This window comes from Scyliorhinus canicula, chromosome 13 (genome assembly GCF_902713615.1).
Source record: "Scyliorhinus canicula chromosome 13, sScyCan1.1, whole genome shotgun sequence".
Lineage (NCBI taxonomy): Eukaryota > Metazoa > Chordata > Chondrichthyes > Carcharhiniformes > Scyliorhinidae > Scyliorhinus > Scyliorhinus canicula.
Window position 1 is genome coordinate 34919216 of NC_052158.1, and position 20925 is coordinate 34940140.

Here is a 20925-nt window from a genome sequence, read left to right on the forward strand (position 1 = left end):
GGACTCCAGTTTCTCGACCTCAAACTAAATTTGAAATTCTATCATGCTATAGAATATTCTTATGCTCACTCTTCCCAAGAGGATCCTTAACTATGAGGTCATTAATTTATCCCTCCTCAGTGCATAATACTAAATTCAGAATAGCCTGCTCCCTGATTGGTTCCACAACATATTGCTGCAAGAAATAATCTGAAACACATTCAATTAATTCTCCCCCAAGGCTACCCTTGCCAATTTGATTATATGCATCTATATGCATATTAAAATTCCCCATGATTATTGTCATACATTTCTTTCAAATCTCTGTTCTGACTCTCAGTTCTCGCTCTTTTTAAATCTCCGTGCTGACTCTCAGCTCCCGCTCTTTTTAAATCTCCGCTCTGACTCTCAGCTCCCGCTCTTTTTAAATCTCCGCTCTGACTCTCAGACCCCGCTCTTTTTAAATCTCCGCTCTGACTCTCAGCTCCCGTTCTTTTTAAATCTCCGCTCTGACTCTCAGCCCCCGCTCTTTTTAAATCTCCGCTCTGACTCTCAGCTCCCGCTCTTTTTAAATCCCCGCTCTGACTCTCAGCTCCCGCTCTTTTTAAATCTCCGCTCTGACTCTCAGCTCCCGCTCTTTTTAAATCTCCGCTCTGACTCTCAGTTCCCGCTCTTATTAAATCTCCGCTCTGACTCTCAGCTCTCATTCTTTTTAAATCTCCGCTCTGACTCTCAGTTCCCGCTCTTCTTATCCGCTCTGACTCTCAGTTCCCGCTCTTATTAAATCTCCGCTCTGACTCTCAGCTCCCACTCTTTTTAAATCTCCGCTCTGACTCTCAGCTCCCGCTCTTTTTAAATCTCCACTCTGATTTTCAACTCCCGCTCTTTTTCAATCTCCGCTCTGACTCTCAGCTCTCATTCTTTTTAAATCTCTGCTCTGACTCTCAGATCCTGCTCTTTTCAAATCTTCCAGTCATCCTCTAACAATTATTAAAGACTATTTATTCAATTAAAAACCAACACACAGAAACAGGAGTACAATACTCTAAGACCAGTAAGTATATGAATCACTAAACACATACACACAGTTGATGTAGAACACACGCCTTGTTCCAAATATATCTGCAGTCCCTGAATTCCTTAGGACTTCCCCTTTTCCAAAAAACATTGAAACTTAAGTAAATCTATAAGTCAAATGCAGCTATAATGACCACACAATACAGTATGGATAGTCAGGTCTGGGAAACATCTTTTCCTGGTCCAGCAAAGATACTGAAACAGCCTTTATGAAAGTTTCTGCATGACCTTAGCTCTAAGACTTGGATGCTAGCCTAGGCACCTAGATGTTAGATTTTAAACTCACCTCTCTGGCTGTGAGGTGTAAAATGCCTCTCTGCTTCTGCGAGTGCTGGCAACTATAAATCATTTGTCTAGCCATCTACATCTCGTTATTTTTAAGTTTACATCTCATTATGCATTTTGAATGCTGGCTATTGCTGTCACAAGGCAGATTTCTACCTGTTGCTGGACAGACCCATGACACCTGCTGCTTGGTAGATCACATCCCATCATGCCTTGTTAAATTGATGTTACTGCTGTTACTAGGCAGATTTCTACCTGTTGCTGGGCAGACCCATGACAGAAATTACAAAGGATGGATAAAGGGGAATCTGAAGATGAAATCCACTTGGCTTTCCCAAAGTCATTCAATAAGGTGCCAAATAAAAGGATATAGCATAAGGTAAGAGCTCATGGTGTTGGGCGATATAAAATTAATAATCTGTCATTGGCACAAGTAGGCTTACATTAACACTGCATGACTATGGATAAAGCATTGGCGAACAGAAACAGAGTCTGGATGAATGAATCATTTTCGGATTTGCAAACCACAACAAGTAGAGTTCACTTGGATGAAGGGAACCATACTTTCTGGAGGCAAAACCGCTGGCGTTACAAAGATAGGTAGGAAAGCAAGTTGTGAGTAGGGAAAGGGATATAGATAAGAAAAGTTAGTAGGCAAAAAATTGGCAGATTTAGAGCAGAATGTGGGAAATTGTGTGGTTGCCCAGCACAGAAAGAAAAGGAAAATATTATTAAACGAGACACTGCAGAATAGTTGCTGGACAGAAGGATCTGGGCGTCCTTGTACACAAATCAAAAAAATGTTAGCTTGCAGGTGCAGCAAGCGATTGGGAAGGTAAATGGAACATTGGCCTTTATTGCAAGGGGAATGGAGTATTAAAGTAGAGAAGACTTTCTACAGTACAAGATTCTGGTGAGACTACATCTGGAGTGTTGTGTACAGTTTTGGCCCCTTACCTAACTATATATTTGCACTGAAAGCAGTTTAGAGAAGATTCACTGGGCTGATCCCTGGGATGAAAGGGCTTGTCTTATTGGAGGAAAGGTTGGACCTATTCCCATTGGAATGCTGAGGAAGGAGAGGTAAGCTTCTAGAAAGACTTCAGATTCTGAGGGCGCTGCACAGATGAGAGGATGTTTCCTCTTCTCAGGGAACCGCGAACTGGGAGACACTGTAACAAAATACGGACCCTACTATTGAAATAAAGAGGAGGAATTTCTTTCAGAGGGTCATTCATCATTAGAATTCGCTACCCTGTGGAGGCGGGCTCAGTGAATATATTCACGGATGGGTTGAGATTTTTGCTTGACAAGGGGATCGAGCGTTATGGGAGAACAGGAAGGAAAGTGGAGTTGAGGAGTCAGACCAGCCATGAAAACAAGTGCTTCCACACACACGAGTGGTTGGGGTCTGGAACGCACTGACTGGAGATGTGCTGGAGATGGGTTCAATCAAAGAATTGAAGAGCGTATTAGATGATTATTTGAATAGAAACAATGTGCAGGGGTATGGGCGGGTGTGAGGGAAGAGACAGGGAAACGGGACTAAAGGATGATGCTCATTTGCAGAGCAGGTGCAGATGCGATGGGCTGAATGGCCTCCTGTGCTGCTACAATTCTGCGATATTGAATAGGGGTGCGAGCTCGAGGGACTGAATGGCCTGTGTCTGCTCCTATTTCTTCTAACCTATACGGGGATATTTGTAGGATGTGGTCAGTGTCATGATCGTGGCGTGTGTCTCTTTAAGACAGCACAGCCAGAAAGGGTCACCTGACTTGAGGGACCAATGGGAACCGACAGTGCATGATCACCCCAGAGAGTGGGGTGCTCTCTTGGGCAGATTACATCAACTGTGTAGAAAGCATGGAAAGACTTTGAGCTGTTCCACAAAGGCAGCTTAGTGCTGCTGTACCAAGTTGCTGTTTATTAATAAATACCAAACTTCCAAACAAAGTCTGAAGTTTCTTGACAACACCAGAAGTGTGCCACAATAATAATAATACTAATCATATTGTCACAAATAGGCTTACACCAACACTGCAGTGAGTTACTGTGAAAAGCCCTGAGACGCCACATTCCGGTGCCAGTTCAGGTACACAGAGGGAGAATTCAGAATGCCCAATTCATCTAACAGCACGTCTTTCAGGACTTGTGGGAGGAAACCGGAGCACCCGGAGGAAACCCATGCAGGCACGGGGAGAACGTGCAGACTCCGCACTGGCAGTGACCCAAGCCGAGAATTGAACCTGGGACCCTGGAGCTGTGAAGCAACAGTGCGAACCACTGTGCTACCGTGCTGCCCACAATACACAAGTCAATGAGAAAATGAAACTTACAAGTCTTCCAAATGTCATATAACTCTCAGTAATATTCACAATCACCAGGGGATAGCTGAGTATCTCACCAAGAATACAATGAAATGAAAATTGCTTATTGTCACAAGTAGGCTTCAAATGAAGTTACTGTGAAAAGCCCCTCATCGCCACATTCCAGCACCTGTTCGGGAAGGCTGGTACGGGAATTGAACCCACGCTGCTGGCCTGCCTTGGTCTGCAGGGCCCATTGAATTACCTCTTGATTTCCTTGGGGTTTGGGAAATGTGTGCATCAATTGTTATCCTTTCCACTGCTATGTATTCTGTTGCCACACATGTCTCTCTTTGAGGTACATGATCTCTCTCAAGCTTTACAACAAAGGAAACAATTATCTGTCCTTGTTCAGAAATAATTCTTCCCGACTCCCCTGCCCAGCTAAGGATGGTTACACACCTTTTTAAAAAATTAATTCATGGGATGTGGGCTTCACTGTCTCAGCCCATCCTTTTTTTTTAAAAATTTAGATTACCCAATTATTTTTTCCAATTAAGGGGCAATTTAGCGTGGCCAATCCACCTACCCTGCACATCTTTTGGGTTGTGGGGGCGAAACCCACTCAAACACTGGGAGAATGTGCAAACTCCACACGGACTGTGACCCAGAGCTGGGATCGAACCTGGGGCCTCAGCGCCGTGAGGCGGTTGTGCTAACCACTAGGCCACCATGCTGCCCTTTATTGCCCATCCTAACTGTGGTTGGGAACGTGGTGGTGAGCCGCCTTCTTGAACCGCTGCAGTCCATGTGGTGTAGGTATACCCACTGTACTGTTAGGGAGGGAGATCCAGGATGTTGCCACAGTGAAGGAGCGGCGATATATTTCCAAATCTGAATGCTGAGTGACCTGGAAGGGAACCTCCAAGTGGTGGCGTTCCCAGAATCTGCTGTCCTTGCCCTTCTTGATGATAGTGGCCGTGGGTTTGGAAGATGCTGCCGACGGTGAGTTCCTGCAGTGCATCTTGTAGATGGTATACACGGTTGTTACTGTTCATCAGTGGTGGAGGGAGTGAATGTTTGTGGAAGAGGGAACAATCAAGCGGGGCTGCTTTGTGCTGGATAGTGTCGAGCTTGAGTGTTTTTGGAGCTGCACTCATCCAGGCAAGTGAACAGTATTCCATCACACTCCTGACTTGTGCCCTTTAGACGGTGGGCAGGCTTTGGGAGTCAGGCGTTGAGTTACTCGCCGCAGGATTCCTACCCTCTAACCTGCTCTTGTGGGCGCAGTATTTATATGGTGCAACACACACTGGTCGGTTTGTATTAGGCATCCTCTGACCCCTCTGCAGCCCGCTGTCCCCTCCCTCCAGGTCTGTCTGGCAGTCCCCTTTTCCTGTTTGCCCAGGATGGGCAGCAGGACCGTGTGTGAGACTCTCACCTGTCACTTCCAGACTGGCTCCCGTGATGTAGCTGCTGTCGTCCGAGGCCAAGAAGGAACAGGCGGCGGCCACTTCTGCAGAGAGACAGAGGCAGTCAGAGCCCACGGACAGGAAAAAAGGAGCAGCCCACTTCCAAGACAAGCTACAGTACAATGCAGACGCATGAACCATGCATCGTATAATCACGCAGTGTGGGGGAAAGAAAGACAGACATGCATTCATATCGCACTCTTCACAACATCTCAAAGCCCTGTTACAGCCAATGGGGAGCTTTATTTTTGAAGCGTGGTCACTGTTGTAGTGCAGGAAGCACAGCAAGATCCCATAATGTGACAATGACTAGATAATCCATTGTTGCACAATGTTGATTTGAGAGCTAAATATTGGCCTGGACACAGGGCCGGGGCGAAACACTCACCAGGGAATCTTTTTACAGCCACAGGAGCGGACAGATTTGGCCCTGGTTGAAAGTATCACACCGAAGGACAGTGCAGTGCTCCCTCAGTACCGCACTGGAGGACGTGGCCTTGATCTTTGTGCTCAGGTGCCAGATTTGAGAATGTTCTTGGCACAGGGGTGAGAGTGCTGCCATGAGCTGACAGTTGAAGGTGGCCATTCAGCCCCTCCAGGCAGTACCAGCTCTGTGAAAGAGCTACCAAATAGTCCCACCTCCCCGAATCTTTTCTTTATGTTTAATTGCACAATTCCTCTTTGAATGCTGAACCTGCTTCCACCATTCTTTCATGGTGTGGAGATGCCGGTGTTGGACTGGGGTGAGCACAGTAAGAAGTCTTACAACATCAGGTTAAAGTCCAGGTTTGTTTCGAACCACTAGCTTTCGGAGCACACCTCCTCACTCACCTGATCAAGGAGCTGTGTCCCAAAAGCTTGTCATTCGAAACAAACCTGTTGGACTTTAACCTGGTGTTGTAACACTTCTTACTTTCAGGCAGTGCATTCCAGATATCCTCCTCATCCCTCAGAGGGAGGTGGCCGCCATGGACTTCCATTAGATTGGCCCATGAGGGTGCTGGGCAAAGTACTGCAGCGTTTTGCTGTCGTTTTCCGCGGTTTTTCGCTCTTTATCGCCTGCCGTGAGACACACTGGCAGGACTGAGACTGTTCATGTATTAGTTCCACAAGCCATGATGTGGAGATGCCGGCGTTGGACTGGGGTGAGCACAGTAAGAAGTCTTACAACACCAGGTTAAAGTCCAACAGGTTTGTTTCAAACACGAGCTTTCGGAGCACGGCTCCTTCTTCAGGTGAATGCACCTGAAGAAGGAGCCGTGCTCCGAAAGCTCGTGTTTGAAACAAACCTGTTGGACTTTAACCTGGTGTTGTAAGACTTCTTACTGTGCTCACCCCAGTCCAACGCCGGCATCTCCACATCATGGCTACCATTGACACCGCAAACTGCCGGCTCAAAGTGGAGAGGATCTCCAGGAAGATCGCGCATATAGACACTGACATTCAGTTTCTACAAAGATGCAAAAAAGCAGACAAGATCCATTCACCTGAAGAAGGAGCCGTGCTCCGAAAGCTCGTGTTTGAAACAAACCTGTTGGACTTTAACCTGGTGTTGTAAGACTTCTTACTAGTTCCACAAGAGCACATCAAGTGATAGCAGGAGTAGACCGCATGGCCCTTGGAGCCCACTCCGCCATTTAATACGATTGTGGCTAATCTTGAGCTTCAACTCTATTATCCCGCCCGTTCCCCATATCCCTTAGTTTCGAGAGATCAATCTATCTACCCCAACCTGAAACACCTTCAACGATGGAGCATTCACAGCTCCCCGGGGTACCGAATTCCAAAGATTCTCAGCCCTGTGAGTGAAGTAATTTCTCCTCGGGTGACTGCCCGTATGAAGTCTGGTACTCCGGGTGCTTCGGTTTCCTCCCACAGTCCAAAGATGGATTGGCCGTGTTAGATTTCCCCTTAGTGTCAAAAGGTTAGGTGGGGTTACTGGGTTACGGGAATAGATTGGGGCCGTGGGCTTAGGTAGGATGCTCTTTCAGAGGGTCGGTGCAGACCCGATGGGACAAATGGCCTCTTTCTGCACTGTAGTGATTTTGTTCTGACCCATTCAGGATGTTGATGTCCTCGATCAAGTTCAGCACCTCGGAGTCCCCCCCCCCCCCCCCTTTTTTGAAAGTTGGAAGAAAAGCGAGAGGCTGCCGAGAGGGAACCGGATGGTGGCAATTGGAGGGAGGGTCACACAGACTGGATTATTTCCACAGAGGGAGTTCAATGAGGGTTCACCAGACTGGTTGGGGAGATGGCAGGACTGTTTTATGAAGAGCGATTGGGGAAACTGGGCTTGTGTTCTCTGGAGTTTCAAAGAATGAGAGGTGATCTCACTGAAACCTACAAAATAATTCAAGGGGGCATTTGCAGATAAAATTATCCCCCTGGTTGGGAGTCTCGAACCAGGGGACACAATTTCAAAATAAGGGGGATGTCACTGGGGACTGAGATGAGGTGATATTTCTTTCCTCAGAGAGTTGTGAATCTTTGGAATTCTCTACCCCAGAGGGCTGTGGAAGCTCAGTCATTGAGAATATCTAAAGCAGAGATTGATGGATTTCTGATTACAATAACGTGAAGGGTTATGGGGATAGTGGGTGTAACAGGCATTGAAGCGTCCAATCAGCCATGATCGTATTGAATGGTGGAGCAGGCTCAACAGGCTGCATGTAGAGAAAGAGAGGGAAAACGAGAGTGAGAAAGAGAGGTGGAGAAAGAGAGTGGGAGAGAGAGGTAGAGAGAGAAAAAGAGAGAGGTAGAGAAAGAAAAAGAGAGAGGTAGAGAGAGAGGTACAGAGAGAGAGATAGAGAGAGAGAGGTAGAGACAGAAGTAGAGAGAGAGAGGTAGAGAGAGAGGTAGAGAAAGAGGTAGAGAGAGAGGTAGAGAGAGAGAGGTAGACAGAGAGTAGAGAGAGAAGTAGAGAGAGAGAAGTAGAGAGAGAGAAGTAGAGAGAGAGAAAGAAAGAGAAGTAGAGAGTGTGAGAGAGAGAGAGAGGTAATGAGCATTAGGGAGAGCAATCCAGGGGCTGGGTATATGAAGTCAACAGCGATTAAAATCAGGGATATGCGAGAGGGAGGGACTGGACAAGTGACCAGCAGGGATCTCGGGAGGCTGGAGGACGCAACAGGAGGTGGCAAAGCCCGGAGGGAAAATAAAGAACTCCCCACCATAGCAGGTTGTGAATACTCCATCGTTGAACACACTTCAGGCTAGGGGTAGGCAGTTATCTTTTGGTGTAACAGGCAATTCAGAGCTACGGCGAGCGGGTGGAGAATATAGAATTGAGGCCCAAGGCCAGCCATGATCGTATTGAATGGCGGAGCAGGCTCAACAGATCATGCTGCCTCCTCCTGCTCCGATCTCCGACATTCCTAGGGGAGTGGCCCCAGGCCCCAACCCTGTCACGCGCTGTGCTGCAGCATGTCCAGAAGGCAAAAACAGTTCAGAACAGTATTCCTTTTACCCTTTTTTCCTTCTGGCCGATGTTCTCTTCGAACTGAAATGAGCCTTACTCACCTGAAGGGTCTCCCAGTCGTCCCAAGGGCACCAGCAATAAAACCTACAGGGGGGGGGGGGGGGGGGGGGGGGGGGGGGGAAAGAGAGAAATCAGACTGCATCAATGACACACAGCAATTACATCCAGTATAGACTTGGCCTCTTACTGGCACCCCCCACTCCTAAAGATGCTGCTCCCTTGCTAGTTCGGATGGTCACCCGGAACACCCCCCCCCCCCCCCCCCCCCCAATTAGCCATCACTCGACCTCCTACACAAGTCTGAGTGCCGCTAGGTAGATTGGTCACTCGGCCAACCTCCTGTCATCCAACACAACAGGAGAATCACCAATTAATAGAGATCATTCACGTTTGTTCGCTCACCATGGCTGTGGCGTGCATCAAGTTGAGGGGGAACATTATCGGGCGGGCAGAAGATCCCAACAATGTGAATTCCACCGACGAGGAGCGGCGGTGAAGACGCAGAGGTTGCCTCATTGCCAGGTGTTGGGCATACATTGCAGGCATCTCACTGATTCAGACAGCTCGGGCAAGGCCTCGCTCGGAGTCCTGCTCCTGTGCACCTAACCCGAGGGGAATAACTGCTGAGCCGTACACCACTTCAGCCTAATGCAGGCCTACCCAATCCCTGATGCTGCCAACAACGACATAACAAAAACCGACAATTGCTGTAAATACTCAGCAGGTTGGGCAGCACATGTGAAGCGAGAAAGGGAGTTGGCCTGCCAAAATGTTCTCCCCACAGATGTTGCCAGAACTACTGAGTTTTCCAGCATTTTGTTTTATTTCAGATCACCAGCACTATTTTACTGCAATCAATAACTACTTCATCAACAAGTAAGTTAATTAATCACTAATCTACTTAATGATCTATTTAAGCAAGCAATAACCTCGTTAACCAATAATCTACTTCATCATAATCCACTTAATCAATCGATTATCTATTTGATCAATACCCAAGTTAATCAATCACTAATCGACTGAATCAATAATCTACTTAATCACTAATCATAGAATCATAAAATCCCGACAGAGAAGGAGGCTGCTTGGTTCAGTCCGCACCTACCCTCTGAAAGAGCATCCCACCTCGGCCCAATCCCCCACCCTATCCCTGTAACCCCACCTCGGGCAATTCAGCATGGCCAATCCACCTAACCTGCACGTCTTTGAACTGTGGGAGGAAACTGGAGAACCCAGAGGAAGCCCACGCACACACGGGGGGAATGTGCAAACTTCTGACAGTCTGTGTAAATTGTAAAATTTGTGGAGTAAAAATACTTTAGTAGATTATTGATTAATTATGTAGGTTATTGATCGATTGACTACATTATTGATTAAGTAGATTATTGCTGAAGTATATTATTGGTATTGAAGATTAAGTAGATTATTGATTAAGTAGTTTGTTGATTGAGTAGGTTATTGATTAAGTAGATTATTCAGACAGTCACCCAAGGTCGGAATCGAACCCGGGTTCCTGCCACTGTGAGGCAGCAGTGCTAACCACTGTGCCACCATGCCGCAGCGATTTGACTGAAGAAGCATCATGTCTGGCAGAGGAAAAGGAGACAAAGGATTGGGAAAAGGTGGAGCAAGGCGGCGCCGCAAAGTGCTTTGTGATAACATCCAGTGTATCATGCCAACAGCCACCCGCCGCCTGGCTCGCCATGGGGGTGTCAAATGGATCTCGGGTTTGATCTATGAGCAGACCCGCGGGTTTTCCTGGAGAATATGAACAGGGATGCGGTCACCTACAGTGAACACACCAGCGCCACACTCTCTATGGATACGGCGGCTGGGAAAATCCATCCTGATAAGCCATTGCTGAATAATCTACTTAATTAATAACCTACTCAATCAACAATCTACTTAATCCATAATCTACTTAATCTGCAATTTACTTAACCAATAATATACTTCAGCAATAATCTACTTAATCAATAATATATTCAATCAATCAATAACCTAAAGTATTTTTACTCCACAAATGTTCAACATTTTTTCAATTTACAACAAACATACAAACCCCCGCCAACCCATTAAGCCCCCCCCACCCCACCCCCATAGCAGTCAACAGTAACCAACTCCCCAAAATGCAAAATAAACAAACTCCAACTTATTGTAGAACCCATCACTCGCCCCCCCCCCCCAAACTCTTTCCAGGGCCAAAAGCTCCAGGAGGTCCCTCCGCCGCACAGGGTGGAGAAGCTGTCCTCAACCCCACCATACTGCCTGGGAGCAATCAGAGAGGCGAACGCTAAAACATCTGCCCTCACACCTGGCTGTAGCTCCAGCCCACACCCCAAATATGGCTTCTAGTGGACTGGGCTCCACGTCGACATGTAAAACCCCCAAAATGGTGCTGAACACCGTCCATCAAAACCTTTCCAGCTTCTGGCAGGACCAAAACATCAGTGCATGGTTCACAGGGCCCCTCCCACATCGCTCACAGACATCCTCCATCCCCTCGAACAGCTGGCTCATCCTAGACTTTGTAAGATGCGGCCCGTACACTACCTCCAGCTGTATCAGCCCCAGTCTCACACCCTCCGCAGCACCTCACACCACAAACCTCACCCCCAACTCTTCCTCCCACTTTGCCTTCACCCCCTCCATGGACACCCCCATCCTCCTCCAAAATCTTCACATAAATCACCGAGGTGACCGCCCTCTCCAGCCCCCCACTGACAGCATCGTCTCCCAACAACGATGAGGCAGACTCTATCGGGAGGTTCGGGAAGACCTTCTTCGCAAGGTCACACACTTATACCTCAAACCTTCACCCCACGCCAGCCCAAACCTCTCACCCAACCCCTCCAAACTCGCAAATCACCCTCCCAGAAACAAATCATTAATTTCCTTGTTCCCCCTCTTTTCCCATTCCCGGAACTTGCATCCACCTTCCCCGGCTCAAACCCATTATTCCCCCAATCGTTATTCCCCCCCCCCCCATCCCCTCCCCCAACCCAATTCCCAAACTAAAATGCTGCTTAAACTGCCTCCAAACCTTCAGCATGGTTACCACCATCGGACCCACCAAATACTTCCCTGGAGCCATCGGGAGCGGCGCCGTTGCCAGCCTCCGCAACCCTGACCCCCTACGAGAGCCCCCCTCCGTCCTCACCCATAAACCCCTCTCTCCCTATTCCATCCCTGAATCTTCACTGCCCAATAGTAATACATCAAATCTGGGAGACCTAGGCCGCCCCCGCCTGCCTTGCCCTCTGCATTATCACCTTCCTAATCCTAGCCCCTCTCTCCGCCCAAACAAACGAGATCAGCCTGTCCACCCTCCTGAAACAGGCCTTGGGCAAAAAGGCCGCAGGCACCGAGTCAGAAACAAGAATCACGGCAAAATATTCATTTGTACCCAGCCCACCAACGACAGAGGGAGACTGTCCCGCTTCAGCAAGGCAGCTTTCACCCTCCCCACCGAGCCTGTGAAATTGAACTTCCGGAGACCTGCACACCCCGGGCCACCTGCACCCCTCAAATACTTAAAATGATACGCTGCCAGACAAAATGGCAGCCCCCTATCCACGCTCCTACTCCCAGAGGGGAGATCACAAAGTACTCACTTCACCCTAAATTCAATTTGTACCCTGAAAACATCCCAAATCTCTGAAGCAACCCCATTATGCTCCCCACCAAAGCGCTCGGCTCCGAGATATGCATCAACAAGTCATCAGCATACGGCCACCCTCTGCTCCACCCCACCCCACTATCCCCTTCCACAACCCAAGCTCCTCAGTGCAATGGCCATGGGCTCTATAGCGACCGATCAGCCCTGTCCAGTTCATATCGGGAGGGTTCTTCCCCCTCCCCCATCAACTCAGCAAACATCTTAGCACTGCTGCTGCACGGCGCCGAGGATCCGGGTTCGATTCCGACCCCGGGTCACCATCCCTGTGGAGTTTTCAAATTCTCACCGTGTCTGCGTGGGTCTCATCTCCACAACCCAAAAAAGATGTGCAGGGCAGGTGAACTGACCATGCTAAATTGCCCCTTAATTAACATTTAATAACCTCAGCAAAAATCTTTGCAAAGTACTCCACTCCCTCGGGCAGACCCACGATTCTCAAATTTTGCCTCCTCGACCTGTTCTCCAGGTCCTCCACCTCAGCTCTGAGCCCTTTGTTAGCCTCCGCCACCCTTTGCAGCTCCTCACACATTGAGGTGAACAGGTTGCAGTGTTGCGACAGTGCCTCCACCACCCCCTTCAACTCACCTTCCTCCCGCACCTCGACTAATGTCTTCATCATTGCCGCCTCCAACCACTCTTTAAGTGAGGCCCATCCATACGTCTTTCAAACTCCACCGACGTCACCTCGGTTGGAGTTTCCACCATGAGGGAAGCGGCCCCTCCCGGCGACCCAGCCCCCGCCATTTTTCTTCCTGTGGGACTCATAGCAACACTCGCCGGCAGACTTCCGCTCACCCCCTTCTTCCCAGGACCTTCTTCTGGCACTTTGACATTCCTCAAATTCCTTATGACTTCCCACACCAGCTCATCCAAAAACTACCTCTGAGGCCAGGATAAAGGTCCAAAAACCAGAGACTTTATCAGGAGCAACCTAACGTGTGGCCTCCACCGACATGCTGCTGCCAGAACTCCCTCCGATAATCTACTTAATAAATCAATAATCTACTTAATCAATAAACTGGTTAATTCATCACTAATCTGATTAATCAGTAACCCACTTAATCAATTACTAATCTACTTAATTAATAATATCCATCCAAATAATCCAAATAAAAGTATTCAATCAATCAATAATCTACATAATCAATATTCTACATAATCAATCAATATTCTACATAATCAATCAATAACCCACTTAATCAAAAAACTAGTTAATCAATACTTATCTACTTAATCAATCAATAATCTACTGAATCAATAGCTTAGTTAATTAATCACTAATCTACTTAATCAATAACCTACTTAATCAATCAATAACCTATTCAATGAGTAACAATCTCCTCAATCTGTATGGTACTTAAGCAATAACTTACACAACATTTCAATACCCACTCAATAAATAATTGTCACATTAATTAGTGATTATCAACAAGTGACTTCTTAAAACGTGTATATGCATCAGGAACAGATTAACAGGGTATACTCTGGGAGTTATTGCATTTAAAATTGTGTTCAAACGCCACATTTGATGATAAAATAAATGATTAACAGCTCCTGTGAGTTTTGGCACAGAGATATGCTTGCACTGAGGTTCAAAGTTCAAAACAAGGGTGTACTGTTGCCACAGACTCAAGTAAACAACAAAAAAAAATCAGAGCTTTTTCAGATTCATTTTCCATGACAATACTTGCTATCTGATTCTGCTTAACGGTAAACATTTTAGACATTTGGGGACATCTGATTAAGGATACAGAAACCAAAAGGAGCCATATCCTGCACAAGTGTCTGTGAAACCGGAACCTGTGTGTGTGTAATTGCGTCGTGTCTGTGTTTGTGTAACCATATTTGAGTGTGAGAGTGTCGGTGTGTAAAATTTTTATCATGTGTATGTGTGTGTAACCAGATTGTGTGTGACTATATCATGTGTGTGTGTGTGAGACTGTATCCTGTATATATGTGTAACCATATTGTGAATGTATGTGTGCGGAACTGTGTCATGTGTGTATGTGTGGAACCATGTTGTTTATCTGTTTAACTATCCTGTGTGTAGAACTGTATCTTGTGTGTGGGTCTGTGTAACCGTATCCTATGTGCGAGTGAGATAATACGTGTGTGTGCATGAGTATGTGTGAGAGTGCGTTGTGATTGTGTGTGTGTGTATCTGAGAGTATGTGTGAGTGTGTGTGCGACTGAGTGAGAAAATGAGAGTGAGTGTTTATGTGTGTGTGTCCGTGAGTGACTGAGTGAATGAGTTGTGAGTGTGAGTGAGTGAGTGAGTGAGTGAGTGTGTGTGTCTGATTACTATGGTGAATGGAAGAAATTGATATATATATATCTGTTACAATAATATTATTAAAGGCCTGGATTAAAGTATATGTTTACTGTAGTAATATTATTAAACAACCGAGGTTAAGGTATCCAGACTGTGTATATGCTAAAGCTGTAATTAAGAAGTCGTATGAGTGAGGTAATCATTAATTCCACCCACTTACTTGGTTGCAGATAATAGGTTAATGGAATAGTGTTTATACTTTGGACTATTCCCTGGGGTATAGATAATTTTAGGCATTGCGTTTAGTCCCAGCTAAGTGGGATGCAAATGATGTAATAAATGGGAGGAGCCAGGTCTGTCTGTAGTTTGCAGTTCTGCCAAATGCTATTAGGTTGAGTAGAAGGGTCTGACAAGACAGAAGTGTACTGGATCTGTTCTTGAAAGAGTCTCTCTCTCCGAGTATCACTACACAGAGAACCGCAAGTAATGCTGTTGTGCAGGCGCAGTGATTAGCACTGTTGCCTACAGCACTGAGGACCTGGGTTCGATTCCGACCTCGGGTCACTGTCTGCAAGAAGTTTGCACATTCTCCCCGTGTCTGCGTGGGTTTTACCCCCACAACTCAAAGATTTGCAGGGTAGGTGGTAAGTGGTAGGTTTAGTTCCATGCTAAATTGCCCCTTGATTGAAAAAACAATAATTGGGTATTCTAAATTTATTTTCAAAAAAAGTAAACCTGTTGTGGTGACTTTATTTATCAGTGGCATTTAAACTATATTGGATTTCTTGGTTGGAATATTTATAGTGAAGGTGTAAGGTATAAGTTAAACTTTTTTCTTTTATTTAAGAAGTTTACCTGTTCATTGCAAAGCGATTTCTTTGATATTAATTCTGTGTTTAAATTAAAGTTTGTTTTAACATAAAAGATACCGACTGGTCAGTGTCATCACTCCTGAGGTGAAGTAACCGGGCAGCAGGTAGCACATTGGCTAGCACAGTTGCTTCACAGCTCCTGGGTCCCAGGTTCGATTCCCGGCTTGGGTCACTGTCTGTGCTGAGTCTGCACATTCTCCCTGCGTGTGCTTGGATTTCCTCCGGATGCTCCGGTTTCCTCCCACAGTCCAAAGATGTGCAGGGTAGGTGGATTGGCCATGCTAAATTGACCTTAGTGTCCAAAATTGCCCTTAGTGTTGGGTGGGCTTCCTGGGTTATGGGGGATAGGGTGGAGGTGTGGGCTCAAGTAGAGTGCTCTGTCCAAGAGCCGGTGCAGACTCGACGGGCCGAATGGACTCCTTCTGCACTGTAAATCCTATGATTCTATGATATGATTCCTTACATTTTTACAAATTGTTGGGATTTCCCGTTCGATATCCATTCAAAAATTGGGGTCTGGTCCACTAGCCAGATTTTAATTACCTGCGATTATAAACTTCTACCTTACCGTGTCCAGCACCTTCTGAGGGACTTTAGCTACCATTGGCGTATCAATGAATCCCGGGAGGATAGTGTTGCACCTAATTCCGAACCTGAGGCAACACAAGCAATGTGATACAGCAGAAATGGGCTCGATGTGCACCAGACAGACTGTACAGTTTTAACAATAAACCACACATAAACTGTAGCACAATGTAGCAGACAGCATCAATATGAGTGTATTACAAACATACACACACTCACACAGACACACAAAACGCACACAGACACACATGCACACTCACACACACAATTACAGAAAACACACTGACACACACCCACAAAATGCACACACACAGACACATACACACACACGTACACACAAAAACACACGCAGACAGACACGTACATACACACACAAACAATATACACACACACGCAATACACACACAAATATACATACACACACACAATACACACACTTGTGCATACACATACACACAGAACATACACGCACACACTTTAAGAGACTGTATTGAGTACCTGGCCAGTTCTTTTGCACTGCTCTTTGTCAGGGCCACCACTCCAGCTTTCGATGCTGTGTAATTTGTCTGTCCTACATTTCCCACCTGAAAAAAGGCTGAGTAAATTTCCTCACAAAGGTACAGAGCAGTCTCCCCACTCCTTCCCAACACCAGTCAAACCATCCACCCCCCCCCCCCCTGCCCCACTCTCTCCACCACAGCGGGGTTCTCTGTCAGGCTCAATCTGAGAAGGGCTGCGTGAAGCCCCTTGCTCCTCCAATGAGGAGCCCCCCCCACCCGACAGCTTGAGGAACAAGAGCACGGGCCTGGAATTGGGTCAGATGCTACTTTCTTACCCCTGGAGCTTCGGTGAACAGGTGAACCCCACCACCTGGAGCTTCCCCTCCAAGTCACTCACCATCCTGACCTGGAAATATATCGGCCGTTCCTTGACTGTGGCTGGGTCAAAATCCTGAAACTCCCTCCCTAACAGCACTGTGGGTGTACCTGCACCACAGGGACTGCAGCGGCTCAAGAAGGCAGCTCACCACCACCTTCTCAAGGGGCAGTTAGGGGTGGGCAACAAATGTTGGCCTAGCCAGTGAAGCCCACATTGTGTAAAAATGAATTTTTGCTGAGTTTTTGAAATTATACTATTTCGCCACATTAGTGGATGGCATTGTTTAATTAAGTGCCTTGATGAAGAGAGTATTTTTAGACATGACATTGCAATTAGTTTTAAAACTCTAGTTCCATTATTTACTGGAGAGGTTAAAATCTTCAGTTCTGACTGTGAGAGACAAGCTACTGTTATGGGCCAGGGTTTAGAGAACACCAAAGTATATCATGGAGTTCACCTGATCCACAACTGTTCATAGATTTTGGTATGAAGAGCACAAGGGCCTCCCTTTCAGGTGGTATTCAATAATAACAACAGCTTATTGTCACAAGTATGGTCGCCACATTCCGGCGCCTATTCGGGGAGGCTGGTACGGGAATTGAACCCGCGCTGCTGGCCTTGTTCTGCATTACAAGCCAGCTGTTTAGCCCATTGTGCTAAACCAGCCCCTAACAGAAAGCCTTAAGCATTTTAAATCAAAAAGTTTATTCTACGAATTCAGTTAACATTTTATAAACGCACACAGTAAGCATTTCTTATCAACTATAAACATAAATACCTTGCACAGTCTTTAGTACCCTATATTTATATAGCCCTTAATAACTTCCCATTCTGCTGTTTCAACTTGACAACAATGTCCAATACCAGACAAACAACACAGTAGGATTGCATTCTTTACAGAAAACAGGTATCACTTTTAAATTATCAAGTGATCTGGACATCGTTTAACATAGAGAGAAAGAGAGAGACCAAAATAAACCTTATTTGGCTGAATGCAGCTCCCAACTGTCTAAGCCGAAAGTAAAATCAGAGCCACAAATATCTTCCAGCTCAAAACAAAAGTAAAAACTAGAGCCACCGCCCAGCTCCACCCACACAATGACATCACTGCAGCCACTTAAGAAGACAAACCGTTCTTAAAAGGACATTCCCATGACACTTCCAATTGAAAGAAGACAGCACAAGGACACAATCTGCCTTTGGGGTTGATCTCAGACAAGATCTCCACAGGTCAGCTCTCAAGGTCTGTAATAACAATGTTGGACTTGCTACATTTGCTCTGGCTCCAGGATGGCTGAAGGTAACAGAATGGAGGTGACATCACACAGAGCTGTTTGAACATTGTAGCACCCATACCTCGAGAGGAGCCAGTAAACAGCAGGGATTCCCAACAGGGAGGGTGATTGATATCCACACACCAGGTATCAGACCACCGATTTGAATAATTCCAAGACAGCATATGTGTGCTTTTGTACTGATTGGATATTATAATTGTTCGATTCAACAATTATAGAGAGGGGTTATTTAAAATATTAGCTAAACTTTTCTGGAAAATAAAATGATTCTTGAAAATTGTTGAATTTGTAGAAATATGAATAAGTTGTAAAATTGGCTAATCTTTCTAATACTGTCCATGACTGTCTTAATTGTTACGAATAATGTACTGCAGGTACTCTTACTGATATGACGGTACATTCAACGAGTTTGAAACAATCTCGTAACTGAGACTAGACGTGACGTAGGGAGTTTGAATGTGGGACAAGAGTTGTGGAAAGATAATTAACTAATTTGGAGTAATTGATTAATGTCTAATTAACCAATCATCTGTTAAGTGACTGACACTTTCCTGAACTAATCAAGGGGGTCTCAGCTGAGAATTAGAACCAATGAAACTAAGTAAGGGGCTAAACCCAGATAAGGATTCCCTTAAGCATGAGATCCATTTGACTGATTAGAGAGAGGAATTTTAGCCATCGGAGAATACTTGAAGCATTCGTAAAAAATACTTTTAAGGCCTCTTGTTGAAATAGCTTTTAATTTTGTGAATCCGGAGTCACTTTTATCTTGACGTTTTTGCTTTCACTCGTTGGGTGCCTCAAGGACATTTTGAGGCATGCAGGAAAAAAGTCTCTTGATTTAATTTTGTGTGAATGTACCAAAATGAGTTCCTGAAGAAATAATCATTGCTTTACATTCATTTAACCAGACTGAGACTTTATCGATGAGCGAGAGATAAGGGGAATCTTACTATAATTAAGCATGCAAACATTTGATGTGATTGGTTAATTATTCTCAAACACTATGCATGATGTAAACCTAATCGATAGTCATGATTGGACATAGATAACTAGTAACAAGTGATTGGTATGTTCTAATTTTCTGTAACCTAATGTGATGTATAATTGTCTGCACAGGGCAGGAAGCAGGGAAGTCTGGTGTGCTAGTTGCAAACACCATCAGCCCAGTTATAACTGCAATAAAGGCCTTGTTCATAACTCCAAGAGTCTTTTTCTGGTCTCTCCTGAGCGTGAGGGTAAAGAACACTATAGTTGAACAGCTGTACAATTTTCTCCACTATACACAAGTAGTTACAAAGAGAGGCTACTGGGTTATCGGTTGGAAACAGGCAGATATATTGCGGCGTTCTGTAAATAAAGCTATCATCAATAAAATAATTCAGTGAAGTTTCATACTTTACAAACTGGCTTGGGACTGAGTAAACATATAGTTAGTTCCTAGTCAGGTTGTTGTGTAGTTTGGTGGATAACTTGGATGTGGAGGTGATCCCATGGACTTGCCACCCAGTGTCCTTCTAGGCTGTACAGGTGCAGATTTGAAAGATGCTGTCAAAGAAGCAAACTAACAGCTGAAGAGTAAAGACACCAGCCAGCCCCAGTGTTTTCCCATGATGCCATTTGACCTTACCTTACCCACAATGCTCCCCACATTGATGATGGATCCTTTCTTGGCACCACTGGCAACCAACGCCTTGGCAACTGCCTGGGTCACCAGGAATGTACCCTGTGTAGATACAATGCTAGGGTCAAGGGTCAGCAAGAGCAGGTACAGAGAGAAAGGGAACAGGGTTAAAAGTGGGGGAGGTGGGGGAACAGGTGAACGCAGTCGGACTCACGGCCCCTGGGGCCTGCTTTACCCTTCAATACAGATTGTGGCTGACACTCTCAGCATCGACCATGTCAACCCTTCTCGGGATCTTATAGGTTTCGGAGATCACCTCTTTAAACTTTCCGGCGTATGAACACTCTCCTCATAAGAGAACACTTTCTTCCTAGTCTGAGAACCTTGTCACACCACCTCCTCAGGTGGGTGTGTCCTCCTGTAGCTACGGAAGGCACAACCTGTGCAAAGTGCGTGCTTTCAAATGCCTCCTGGGTCGGCCAGGAGCTGAGGGATGGGGTGAAGGTTTCAGGAAACAGATGGTAAAAGCAGAGGTTAACTGTTTCCGACATCACCTCCTCGGATTCCGGCCACTAGGGTTCCCCGATTATAATCGCTCCACCACTGGCAATCGTGCCTTCAGCTGCCTGGAGCCCCGAGCTCTTGAATCTGCTCCCTCAACCGCGCCATATCTCTCTATCCCCCTCTCTACCTCACTTTCCTGCTTTAAGACTCGCTTTCCTGCCCCTTAAATTTTATTTTATTTGACCGACGTGGTCCCATTGTCCTCCTATCTAGCTCGGTGTGTTGGGGCACTCAGTCCGATATCCCTATCTGGCTTGCTGTAGTCATGCGACCTATGACACGAGGGACTCCCTATGCCGGCGGACATCTTACCGCCCAGTCCAATAATATCACACAAGAAAGAGTGTGATCTCTGAGCTGGTAACTTGGAGTGGGAGGGGGGGGTCATTTCCCTGCACCTTCCCTCCCTCAACAACAGCCCACTGCCCTCCACCCCCTATATCCCACCGCCCCTGTACCCTGGGCCAATTTTTTTGGCTTTCAACCAATACAGGTCAGCTATGGTTAGATTCCATCGTTGCTTATGGGATCCTGCTGTGCATGGTGCTCTCTACTGTGGT

General features: G+C 46.1%; 1 protein-coding gene across 4 annotated transcripts in view; it reads right to left on the reverse strand.

The window, feature by feature from the left end:
• hsd17b8 (hydroxysteroid (17-beta) dehydrogenase 8) overlaps positions 1–20925 on the reverse strand; it is a 39729-nt gene that overhangs the window by 6644 nt on the left and 12160 nt on the right. Inside the window, exons 4-9 of one of the 4 annotated variants that reach the window (XM_038815503.1) lie at positions 19808–19903; positions 16502–16587; positions 15987–16071; positions 12561–12589; positions 8637–8679; positions 5090–5164 (exon numbers count right to left, since the gene is read on the reverse strand). In XM_038815503.1, coding sequence (XP_038671431.1) covers positions 5093–5164; positions 8637–8679; positions 12561–12589; positions 15987–16071; positions 16502–16587; positions 19808–19903 — 411 coding nt within the window. In that variant the 3' untranslated portion in view covers positions 5090–5092. The remainder of the gene's footprint in view (positions 1–5089; positions 5165–8636; positions 8680–12560; positions 12590–15986; positions 16072–16501; positions 16588–19807; positions 19904–20925) is intronic. The other 3 variants (XM_038815505.1, XM_038815504.1, XM_038815507.1) reach the window with 3 other exon arrangements.